A 13,615-nucleotide genomic window follows, 5' to 3' on the forward strand; every position below is an offset into this window, starting at 1 on the left:
AGAGCTAATCGATCAGTACCCGTGGCCCCGTCTGTACGCCTAATCTCATCATCTCTGCCAATTACAGGATCTAGCTTCCCTTATCTGGCCATCTCTGTTAAGTCCTTCCCATATGCTTGTGATACATCTCCTTGAACTATTCGTTGAGCCAGCCCTTCATAGTTTGCTGTCTTTCCTATTCCAGGCTCCCCCCTTTCGATCCTCTGATCTCCAGCATGTTGTCCTAGACCTGCTGAAGCTACCCCCCTTATCCGCCATCTGAAACCGCTTTTTCTTTTCCCCCCCAAAAGCCTCCTTTTCAAAAATAACCATCCGTTTCAAAATAGCCATCCCCCCAGGCTAGATTTGCCATAGTCATAGCGCAACCCAAGTCCAAGGTCTTGAGTTGAATCATCCGGAGTAAACGTGTGATTGTCATGATTATAAGTCCCAATCACATAGAAATCCAACTCAATATATTATCCATGCTGGCCTTAAGGACATATTTCACAGTGTCCCCATAAATGGAGGTATCAACACCTACAGAATCACCCGAAACTAGGATAGGATAAAATCCAGGCATTCCCACATGCCAATGCTTTCTACTTGATGCGGATAATGGTCTTGCAATGACCAATTTATGAAATCAGAGCTGTGATAGAAGATGGCAATGCCAGTCTGGTCAACCTTAGATCCAATACCCAGCCTCCATAACCCATCAGCTCCGACCCAAGCTCATTGTAATCAATCGTATCATCTTATGCAGAGCAATATCAAAGCATGATAAGATCCTATCAATATGATTTGAATTAGATGCGGTAAGCTGAAGATCTAAACCAGCCTGACCTTCTACAATCCCCAAAAGATCCTAAACTTGTTCAACTGTAGCCTTCTCGCCATAAAGACTCAGACTTTTTATAAAGTCCATGATACAACATTGTGCTTCACAAAACATGATCTCCGCATCCATAATATTTCCAAACTTCCCATACATATTCATCACTATGCTTCCAAACTTCTCTCCACTATACTTGCACGCAGAAAATAAATGTAAACACAACGCCTAAGTATGTACAAAGTAACAAATGTCACACACACAACTTTTTGGTGGATTCCACACCTCGGATGCGCAGCAGTACGACAACGTCCAATTGCCCCTACATTCCGTGAATGTGGGTAGGACCTTTGGGTATGAGGGTTTCGATTTGGCAACAAGTGCGAAACTAGGTCAAGTCCTTAACGTGCTAAACCCTAGTTAGCACTCGGAGTATATTGTATCGATTGAACCATCCTATGCGAATCCTTTGTGGTTTCGGTGTTTTGGGGTAATCCAGTTTACTTATCTTACGACAAGGATGAACCAATCCTAGGGATGTTAATTTGATCTAAAAGGGAAAAACTAGTCGCATTACATCGCAATTCATGTAAGTACACGATCACTGCCTCTATGTACGACTAGATTCACAATCCCTAACTTTACTTGTTAATACCAAAACACATGTTAAATTACGGCATAATTTTTGTTGATCCTACTAGGGCTTGCATTTACGAATCATGCCACTAAGCTTTTAAGATTTTTCGCTTAAATGAACCATGCATCCTTTCCCTAACTACATCTCTTGATGAATGAAATTCTTCTTATGATGAATGTGCATTATGCAACCTTTCCTAACTACTATGTCGTTAAATGTCACTCATTCCAATTGAAGCTAGAGTTAACCTATTTCATGCAACCCTTAGAATCTTTTCCATGCTTTGCAATTTCCTAGTTGATAACGACTTTCTTAATGAATCATTACGAAGAAGGTTTGTCTAAAAATGCGACATCCAATTTAACCTTTCCATGCATAATCAAAGGTGTACTACAATAATTTCGACATTGTAATGATAGTCATTAGTTGTTTTAGACTCGTTACTTTGCAATGCACCAAAAGGAAACTTGCTAATAAGGTACTAAAATGCATAGACACCTTATGTTTTTTTTCGTTCATTCCATTGAAAATACAAATGACCAACTTCATATCCTGAAATACTTTAAGTAAATTTCAACTAGCCAATTTATTTCAATCGCATTTAGCTAGGTGGATTTGACACGCATAAGTGCATCCTAATTCCGTGAAATAACCATGCATAATTGCAATACATCGACATAAATCAAAAATAGGAAGAAAACCTGGACTTGTGGGTTTGGTGAAATATCCACATGAATATTAGGAGATGATCCTCCTGCACGTTGTCGAAGGGTTTTTGAAAGCAAAGTCACGTCCACAGAGGACCTTGACAAATTTGAAGATAGAAGATCAATCTAGCGATATCAGATTCGATTTGAAAGCTCAACTTTAGATAGTATGAGACATACAGTCAGCTACACCTAATTAGGAGAGTTTATCCTGCTTGTATATAGATCTAACCATGCCTATTGAGCTCAAGTAAGATTCCACCTCTAGAGTGATCTTTTACTTGTCAACATACAGGAAAGATGATTGTAATGTCACAATAGCATATGAGTGCACAACTGGATTGTACGAAACATCTCGGCCTCTCAGATTGTACAGTCAAGCAACTTCATGAAGAGTTGTGATAACAATCACATAAGCCTTTTCTTGAAGCATCTTTGTCTTCAGTTCTGTTAGCTTTTCTTCTGAGCAACTGCCAGCAAATTGTAGTGGGTGAACAGAGACATAAAAGATGGTTAGATCAGGTCAATCTTCCCAAATTTCATCAGCCAAGTTTCTCTCAAGCTGAATAAGCTTCTGGTCTTTCTTTGCAAAAATCTACTGCCATTGTTGTGTAGTTTCAATAGACATGCACCATGGATTGACTCCTACAGTTGCATCCTTCTCCAAATTATGAGCAACAATGTGGAGAAAGATTACAACTGCTAGCTCTCATGAACTGCATCCATTGTATAAATCTTGATAAAGCTCTGACCAGCAAACCCATTTATCTGACTGCAGTAGTTCGAGATCTGGTTTGTTATCAGATAGCCATCCAAGTGAGAAGGTTCAATGAGGGGCTTGAAAATTGGATTATTTGGATCTTCCTCTCCCTTTTGCTTCGTCGTTGTCTGCCAGTATCTTCTTTGTCTTCGTCGCGTCAGCTCCAGACATCTTTCAAGTCGTAGTCACAATCTCGTCGGCTTCCTTCGCTTTGTGAATTCGCCCCCTCTTCAATTGCAATTCTGTCTGCTTTTCTTCGTCTTCACTTCCCTTTCCAACATTCAATCCTCTCCCCTTGTTTTTTTCCGTTCATTTCTTTTTCTGCCCCTTTTCATAGCATACCACACGCAGCTTTTACATATCGAAAAGCGGCCTTCTCCCAATTGAGCACTCTCTCCATAGTAAAGTCCCCCAGGTTTTGCATCTCAAAAAGTGCTCGCCAATCTACGCCATCAGGAAGGTATCAATTGAAAGCATGCTACATCATCTTATTTGTATAGTGGTAATCAAAATTTGTGATAAGAATCAACCACTTCCCTGCTTCTTTCTGATCGAGGATGTTATTTTCCAACTTAGATGAACTTTGGATTAGCTGACATCCGTATATATATGGTCTCCAACATACAATGTTTCCCCACCTCTGACTCCAAGGGCCATCTCCACCATTTGTGCATCAGCATACACATTCATCAGTGTTGTATGACCAGAAGTATCAGCAGGATCCAGTTTAACAATTTCATCATAGCAGTCATGACCTAACTTCACATCACCATAAATTCTGCATGCACTCAACAGGTGCACTAGGCATACTTAGCATAACATCTTTAGCTTCAATCAAGCAGCCTCCTGCTCGACTTAAAAGGTCAATCAAACAATGAATGTTTTCCACATTAGGTGTAACACCATGGTCTTCTCTCATAATAACTAGTATAGACAACCGAAACAGATAAATCAGCATCAATTGGCATCTCCTCTAAGACATTCTCTACCCATTTGAAGTGCCCTTCAACAACAAGACCAGCACGGCTGCAAGTAGATAGAAAAGATAGTAATGTAAAGTTATCTGGATGTACACCTGCCCTCTGCATGTCCTCAAATATTTGTAGGCTTTCTAAACAGTTTCCTTCTTGTGCATAACTAGCAACAAAAGCACTCCATGACACAACACAACCCTGGTGTAGTCCATGAAATACCACCTCGTCATCACCCATACTAGTGCAATTTCCATAAGCATGAATAACAGTGTTTGCCATCAAGGGGATCGAATCATATCCACTAGCAATGGTATTGAAATGAACTTCTCTGCAGATCTCCAAACTTCCTGTTTCACTACTGGCTTGCAATGCATATACAAGTGTAATGTCATCAATAATATGATTTTCCTCTTGCATTCTTTTATACAGCTGTAAAGCTTTCTCAAACTGGCCTTGTTCAATATGTGCTGAGAGCATTGCATTCCATGTTGCCACTTCCGGTTGTGACAAGAACTTAAACATGCTCTCTGCTTTGACTTCCCACTTATTGCAATATGATGATGCTGAACATAATGTCCATGTTAATGCCCTACTATTAGCAACTCCTCTAGGCAATGCTTGAGAAATAGCCCTCCTGGAGTTGCAGTCCATAATGATCACAAGCTTGCAGTGCACTCCTCCATAGAATGTCTTGTAACCGTAATTTCCAATCCTTCCACTTCATCAAGTATAGACATAACTGCACCAACTAATCTTGTACGTAGGCTGTATAAAATCCACGATGTACCATTGCACCTGTAACTCCTGGATAATTCAGATCAAACTGCATCTGTACAAAACACATCACTTCTTACTCATCATATCCATGTTGAAGATAACCTGTAATCAATACACTTCATGATATGACATTTCGAGCTGAAATATTGTCAAATAGTTCTTGGGCTTTTCCAAGCATGCTAGATTTTGCATACATGTCAACCAGAGCATTACAGATAAGTTCCTCTTGCTCCAACCCCCTCTCCACTATACTGCCCACGCAAAACAAAATGCAAACACAATGACTAAGTATGTACAAAGTAACAAATGTCACACACATAACTTTTTGGTGGATTCCACACCTCAGATGCGCAGTAGTATGACATCCACCCCCACTGATCTTGCGTATCCTCTGGATGGGCCAACTACCCATGATCATTATCGTCAAGATCCACGAACATATCAATCTCTTCATTAACTATTTTCAGTATATCAGTAAGGTTATCTGTCATATCATCTGTCTCTTCTACTGGAGTTTCTTCTCATTGCTCTTCTCTTGCAAATTCTTCCAATGCATAATCCTCATCATCTCTTTTCTTGAAAATCTTGATTCTTTTTCCTACAATAGGCACTCTAAGCACCGTCCCATCCAATTCTGTCAGCTCATATGTTGCATTATCAAAGACATGTCTGACTATGTATGGCCCGAACCATCTTTTCACCATCTTTCGAAGTACAATATGCTGATTTTCAAGGCTACTATCAAAGACTAATACCCAGTCTCCCTCTTCTATTGCTCTAGGTCACAAGCGATGCCTGTTGTCGAACCTGTCCTTATTTCTAAGTCTAGCAACCTTCAACCTGTCAATAGCTAGGTGAATATCCTTTGGTCTTCTCTCCAACTGCCAGATCCGAAGAGCTAAGAGCTCCTCTCTCCTTAAATCCTCCTACCAAGGTAAAACTGACCAAGTCAAAGCACAAGTCTCAGTCGCGGCATAACCGGTTTCTGACCATACATCAACACTGCGGGCATATATCCTGTGGTAACACTGTGAGTCATATGATCAACCCACAAAGCAAATGGTAGAAGTCTCGGCCATTCTCCAATCTGTCCTCTGCATGCTTTGGCTAATGCTTTCACTATCGGCAGATGCCCTCTTTCACTCTTTCTATTTCCCTCTGGATTATATGCCGTGGTTAGAGCCAACTTGATTCCTACTTGAGAGAAAAGCTCCCTAGCTTCATCTACATCTAATTCACCATGATCTGTAGTGATCTTACCAACACAGCCATACCTGTAGAAAATTTCTTCCAATAAGAACTTACACACTGCACTAGTGGTCTTCATTCTCAAAGGTCTGCCCTCAACATGATTGGTAAGATCCTCTCTAGCCAAAAAAATATACCTCATTTTCCATAGACCCATCGGCATAGTAACCAAGTCAACTACCCATTTGTAATGAATGCATAGCGGATAGGTCGGATGCAGCTCATCTCAATGACGCACTACGGAATACATCTGACAATCTCTGCAACTGCAAATCTCTACAAAGTGAGAAACATCTCTGTACATGCCTTTCCACCAATATTTTTCCTTGACTTTCTCATAAGTAGCCCATACTCCTCTATGACCAGCCCAAGGACTCTCATGAAACCCTCTCATCACCTGTAACTGGGTCTCTTTATCGCAGACAACCCGCAAGGGTAATCCACCTCTTTTCTTCGGGTGCTTCCAAAGAAATCCATCCTTGAGGAAATAACCATAGGCTTTTCTTCTAATCTTCTTGAACTCTTCATCTGTCCATTCATCTCTTTTGCTTAGTATACTAAGGTACTTGCCAATCTGCAACCAATCTCCAAAATAGAGTTTTTCTATGAAAGCCATAATATCATAGACATGACAAACATGATCAACCATAGTGACTGAAATTTTTGCATCATCCTCTTCTGCAAGTAGTGTCTCCTCATCATCATATCTGGCTCTAGACAGCGTATCCGCCACTGGATTATCCTTCCCTGCTATGTGTTTAAATTCTAGATTTAATGACTTGATGTATGCAATCCATCTCAGCATAGCTATATCTGGAGTAGGGAAACTCGTAATCATACCTATCAATGGCAAAGCAATCTACCTCAACCACAATTGAAGCTCCAATAATGTACTCCTTGTCATATTTGAGAGCCGTAACAATTCCCAGCAATTCCCTCTTAATTTGCAGATACCTCCTCTGTCTCTCATTTAGGACTTTTGCCCCAAACCGAATAGCATACATGTTTCCATCTATATCATCTTGATCCACAGCCCAACCTATGCCAATTGGACTAGTGTCAACTATCAATACAATAGGCCTACCGCAATTATAATCCGCTTTCCTGAGAGTAGGAGCAATCTGCAATAACTTCTTCAATTTCCGCATGGCTCTAGTGTGGCTCTCATCCCAATAAAATTTCTGCCCCTTTCGAAGCACCGGATATAAACAATCTGCTATGTGTGCAAAATGGGGTATCTAAATCATGTAAAATACACAAGCTCCAATGAATCTTCGTACCTCTGAAGTGGTAGAACAATACTCTGTAATCTTGCCTATAGCATCCACCTTCTCAGGTGAAGGTTTCCTGCCATAATACCCACACATATGTCCAACAATGACAACCTCATTTACTCCAAAAATAGATTTTTGCCCTAATAGTGTCAAATTCACTTCTTCTAACCTGGTCAAAATCTTTTCACAAGCTGAAATATGATCAGCCACAAAGTATCTGCATCCCTGCTCATTTAGACCCTCATTCTTCTCTTCTTCTGCACACCCCTTAAATGGGCACATCATCCAAGAAAGGCATGGTAAGCTGAGGTATGTACTCACGAAGGACCTTATGCATGGCATTCATCATATGCGCAATAGAATTAGTGGCACCTTGAGGTAAGGTACACATCCTGACAAGCCTAATAGGAGTTCTCATAGTGGTTATGTCCCTGCTTTCCAAAGCCAGCTGAAACTGATCATATCTTGAATACAAGTCACCTAAAGAATAGATGGCACGTCCAGCAAATGCTTCTGCAAACTCATCCACAACTGGACCTATACCAACATTCCTGATTGTTACTCTGTTTATTGGCTGCATGTCCTATATAAATCGGAGAGTACCATTCTTCTTTGGAACCGTAAACCACCTATTTGAGTATGGTGCAGATGATGGCTCTAGGATTCCCATCCTGATTTTCTCATTCAACAAGTCAATTAACTTTGGCAGGTGTTCCCTAGGCACTGAATAGGTCGGAGGTTCCATGGAATATGAGGAATAATAAAGATCACCATAGGGGCAACAATATCTGGATTCATACATCCAATCTCACGCGAGAAAAAAGCAAACCCCCTTCCATGTTATCCTAAAAGCATTGCTTCTCTATAGGTAGCAAGAAAACACCATTTCTAATTTTTAATTCAGTAAGAGTCTCTGCTGAAAATTTATGGCCTATATGCTCTGGATTCCTCAAAATTGGCTGCTTGGCAGCCCTCTCTATTTGCTGATCACTGTCTGGTGGAAGCAGTCCAGCTACCGGCTTCACCTTCTTATCCATAGTCTTGTATTTTGTGTCAACCCTCGCTTCATTATGATCCTCTGCATTACTCAAATCTTGCTATAAATCAGCAATTGTGCACTCTGGTGGCTGAATATCCTTAGCCCTCTGCTCTATGGACTGCATAGGAACAATCCTAAACTCTAGATGCTGAAATATTTAAGTAGTAAACTCTGTTGGCTGAAAGTTTTCAACCCTCAATGTCTCTGTAGGCTAATCACAATCAGCCGGAAACTCTGTTTGCTGAATTTCTTCAGCACTCAACACTTTTTGCTGAGTCACCTCAGCCTGTGACTCTATCTATGACACAAAATCTAAAATTTCATGAAACATATCCAAGGACTGCACTGATACATTACTGTGACAACTCTGCATATCAGTTTTTAGCATATTTTCCATCTCTGTCATCGTATCTGCACAAACCATACTATCATACATCCCATCTATATGCTCATCATCCTCTAAAATACCTACATTTTTCAAAATTTTCTCCTTCCTGCATATGTACTGCCTGACAGCTCTAGGCAACTTAGAAATCTTCTGATAACTCGTCGAACTGTTTGCTCAAATTCCAACAAAATTGGAGGAGAAGACACTGCTGCTAGGAGGCGAGAACTCCCATCACCTCTGTTCTGTACCACTATCGTCTCGTGGGACAGTGGTACCTAATGAAAACCCGAATCCCTCACAGTGGGCAATGGTGCATCTTGAAGAGTATCCCTGTTTCTAGCATGATTTACACACACAGTCATAAACTGGACTACTCTCATACCATCTTTACTGCGAATCCGTGCATAAGCAGATCCATCATCCATTACTTTCGTCTCCATGTGCATCTTTGTGATGAATGGCTGTCCAAGAATTATGGGATAAGAGCATGAATCTTGCATAAAGAAATGGAAATCCTCCTCTACATCTCCAATAGAAATCCTGACACTGGGGCAGGCAGCATATAAATCACCTGCAGTGTTGTTGGCGGCTCTCATACGCCACCCATGCTCTACATCCATAGGCCATCTATTACTTTCATAAACTCCACGAACTATGAGATTAATCTTTGAACCATGATCCACCAAAGCAACATAAGGCACCTATTTCTCTCCAATTTTTACCATTGTTTTTGTAGTTGCCCTAGCCCAATGACTCTGCAAAAAATGACTACGCGGTACCAAAATAGGCTCATCAGTTTCAGCATAATGCATAGGCTAGACCCTCTTCTCTGTCTGCGGAAAAATAGAAGCATTCTCAACCATAACCTCATCCTCATCCTCATCCAACTCCCCAATAAAAACTCCCTGTGTATCAGTAGTAGGCAATGCATGTCTTTTCCTCTTTAGGACTTCTTGGAACTGATCTTGAAACTCTCTTTTCGAGATGCCCAAAACCTCAAAAATAGTAAAAGTCACCTCAATTTTAAGTATCTTATCATTAAAGATTTTCTTCATGTTCATAGATGTCTCAATATCGGACATCAATCTAAACCCTGGTTGCTTTCTCTGTCTAGGCTCCTGACTCTTTTTTTTCTTTTGAGCATCCTCCAATTGTCGTTTTGGCCCTGGTCTCAAAGACGGTCCTGCAGTAGGTGGAGTAACACACTCACCCCCTCTAGTCTTTTTAGCTGCATTTGGATTCTCTTCATCCCTCTTACGCTTCTCCTCAACAAGTACATCTACTCCCTGAGACTTAGCCAAGTAGGCATAAATAGTGTACCTGTCAATAGGCGAATCCCAACCTGTCTCAGATCTGATGCTAGAACCTGCACTAGTCAAAACAGTCTGCTGAATTTTCCCCTTGTTTGCCATCTCCATAGCATAGGTCCATAATGCTGACTGATTCTCTAAACCTTTCTCAATCTGGACTCCATATGCAGAAGCATCTCCTCTAGCTGCCACATAAGAAGTACGCGCAGCCATATCATCTACTAATTTCTTCATTCCGCCTTTCCCAAAATTGGTAGCAAGCAGAGCTCTTGTTTCAGTCAACGAGATGTTGCCATCTTGTCCCCAAAATACCAAATTCTTCTTCCTTGCATCTTGAAAAGATTCACAATCCCTACAATGTTGATGGTCCGTACTATCACACCAAATACATCTTCGATCTCTCCTAGGTGCATTAGGAGCATTAGAAGAAATAGTAGGCGCAGTCAAAGCAAACTGCTCTTTCAATTTTCCCACCAATTCTGCTTTAACTAACTCCAGTGTCAAATCTATTATGCCTTTGATTATGTCATCAAGAGAGGAAGGAACTAACAGAGCGGATGGTTTTGGAGCAGAAGGAGCCGGCGTTGGTCTTGGAACAGGAGGAACAGGAGGATTAGAAACAGTAGGAACTGGCATAGGCCAAGTAACTGGCTAAGGAAGAGAAGAAATAACAAGGGTAGAAGCAGGCATAGGAGCAGAAGATGGCGTTGGTGTCATGGATCCATTCTGTAAGCGGGTCTTCCATATCCGCCTCTTGGTCAAAGTCGAGACCGCATCCTAGGCATCTTGCCAATCTGTTTTAAGATGCATAGGCTTTGTGCGATCCTCAAGAAGCTCTCCTAATTCTTCCTGAAGAGCAGGATCTGCAGCTTGCAAGAAAAGCTCAACTTTCTCAACATCCAATGCTCTTTGTTCAATGGCATCAAGCTGACTATACCTCTCTTCAAATTCTCGTATCAATTCTGAAGCAGCTAAACCTTTGTTTGGCATGTAGACCCACTCTCGGAATGACCGCCATGTAGCCATCCCAAAGTCCTCAAGAAAATACTCCTCTTTCAGGGCCTTCTTAAAATCTTGCCAATGCGTATTTTGAAGGAAAAGATCAGTCACTTTTGCCCTCAAGGCGGGTGTGACAAGGCGAAGAAAATATTTACTCATAAGTCATGTTGGTACTCCAAAAAATCCCATCTTAATCTCATACATCTTCAAATAAGCCGATACATTATGGCCATCAAATAGCTTCTTCTCATTCTCAACAGCTTCAATCCCCTTAGTCACGCTGATTGCATTCTCCTGCTCCGAATATAGTTGCCTTTGCTGAGGCAATTGTTGTTCATGCAACTGCTGCTGCTGCTGCATACACAATTGTGTCTGCTGATTTTGAAGCTGCATATACATAGACGTATTCTACCAAAATTTTCTTTAAATCATCGGTAGAAGTACTTGAAGCAGAAGTCGATGAAGCTGAAGTAGAGGACAAAGCAGGAATTGTAGAAGAGGTTGAAACTGATGCTGAATTATCTCCCATCCTGAAATTTAAATGCGACGCTTTCACATCGGGTTCACCAAAGATGTTGAAGAGTTTTTGAAAGCAAAGTCGCATCCACAGCGGACCTTCACAAATTTCAAGATAGAAGATCAATCTAGCGATATTAGATTCAATTTGAAAGCTCAATTTAAGATAATATGAGACATACAGTCACCTACACCTCATTGGGAGAGTTTATCCTGCTTGTATATAGATCTGACCACGCCTATTGAGCTCAAGTAAGATTCCACCTCTGGAGTGATCTTTTGCTTGTCAACATACAGGAAAGTTGATTGTAATGTCACAATAGCATACGAGTGCACAACTGGATTGTACGAAACATCCCGGCCTCTTAGATTGTACAGCTAGGAAACTTCATCAAGAGTTGTGATAACAATCACATAAGCCTTTTCTTGAAGCATCTTTGTCTTCAGTTCTGTTAGCTTTTCTTTTGAGAAACGGCCAGCAAACTCTAGTGGGTGAACAGAGATGGAAAAGATGGTTGGATCAGGTCGATCTTCCCAAATTTCGTCAGCCAAGTTTCTCTCAAGTTGAATAAGCTTCTGGTCTATCCTTTCAAAAATATGCTGCCATTGTTGTGCAGTTTCAATAGAATGCACCATGGATCGACTCCTACAGTTGCATCCTTCTCCAAATTATTAGCAACAGTGTGGAGAAAGATGACAATTGCTAGCTCTCATGAACTGCATCCATTGTATAAATCTTGATAAAGCTCTGACTAGCAAACCCATTTTTCTTACTGCAGTAGTTCGAGATATGGTTTGTTATGAGATAGCCATCCAAGCGAGAAGGTTCAATGAGGGGCTTGAAAATTGGATTATTTGGAACTTTCTCTCCCTTTTGCTTCGTCATTGTCTACCAGTATCTTCTTTGTCTTCGTTCCGTCAACTCTAGACATCTTCCAAGTCATAGTCACAATCTCGTCGGCTTCCTTCGCTTTTTGAATTGGCCACCTCTTTGACTGCAATTCCATCCGCTTTTCTTCGTCTTCACTTCCCTTCCCAACGTTCGATCCTCTCCCCTCTGTTTTTTTCCATTCATTGCTTTTTCTTCCCCTTTTCATAGCATACCACATGCAGTTTTTACATACCAAAAAGTGGCCTTCTCCCAATTGAGCACTCCCTCCACAGTAAAGTCCCCCAGGTTTTGCATCTCAAAAAGTGCTCGCCTATCCATGCCATCAGAAAGGTATCGATTGAAAGCATGCTGCATCATCTTATTTGTATAGTGGTATTGAAATTTCACAAATAATCAGAAGTTTGTGAAAAGAAGTTTATTTGTAGTTGAAATAATCAGAAGTTTGTGAAATAGTGAAGCAGTTGATTATTTGTATATCGATTGAAAGCAATGGTATTGAAATAAACTTCTCTACAGATCTCCAAACTTCCTGTTTCACTATTGGCTTGCAATGCATAGACAAGTGTAATGTCATCAATAATATGATTTTCCTCTTGCATTCTTTTATACAGCTGTAAAGCTTTCTTGAACTGGCCCTTTTCAATACACGCTAAGAGCATTGCATTCCATGCTGCCACATCCGGTTGTGACAAAAACTTAAATATGTTCTCTGCTCTGACTTCCCACTTATTGCAATATGATGATGCTGAACATAACATCCATGTTAATGCCCTGCTATTAGCAACTCCTCTAGGCAATGCTTGAGCAATAGCCCTCCAGGAGTTGCAGTCCGTAATGATCACAAGCTTGCAGTGCACTCCTCCATAAAATGTCCTATAACCGTAATGTCCAATCCTTCTACTTCATCAAGTATAGACATAATTGCACCAAATACTCTTGTACGTAGGATGTATAAAATCCACGATGTACCATTGCACCTGTAACTCCTGGATAATTCAGATCAAACTGCATCTGTACAAAACACATCACCGCTTACTCATCATATCCATGTTGAACATAACCTGTAATCAACGCACTCCATGATATTACATTTTGAGCTGAAATATTGTTAAAATACTTGGGCTTTTCCAAGCATGCCAGATTTTGCATACATGTCAACCACAACATTACAGATAAGTTCCTCTTGCTCCAACCCCCCTTTCCATTATACTGCCCACACAAGACAAAATGCAAATACAATGACTAAGTATGTACAAAGTAACAAATGTCACACACACAAA

At 40.8% G+C, this 13,615-nt stretch overlaps 1 protein-coding gene across 1 annotated transcript; it reads right to left on the reverse strand.

Annotated features, from left to right (window-relative positions):
• Nucleotides 1–3,506: 3,506 nt before the first annotated feature.
• LOC148034494 (putative pentatricopeptide repeat-containing protein At1g68930) lies at nt 3,507–12,079 on the reverse strand. The gene is made up of 5 exons (XM_087680671.1): nt 11,831–12,079; nt 4,680–4,721; nt 4,553–4,610; nt 3,857–4,455; nt 3,507–3,677 (listed from the first exon to the last, which is right to left on the reverse strand). The coding sequence occupies exons 1-5, from the start codon at nt 12,077–12,079 to the stop codon at nt 3,507–3,509; spliced, it is 1,119 nt and encodes a 372-aa protein (XP_087536797.1).
• Nucleotides 12,080–13,615: the final 1,536 nt, after the last annotated feature.

Source organism: Lygodium microphyllum, chromosome 6 (genome assembly GCF_053477565.2).
Source record: "Lygodium microphyllum isolate KBCC chromosome 6, Lygodium_microphyllum_v1.1.10, whole genome shotgun sequence".
NCBI lineage: Eukaryota > Viridiplantae > Streptophyta > Polypodiopsida > Schizaeales > Lygodiaceae > Lygodium > Lygodium microphyllum.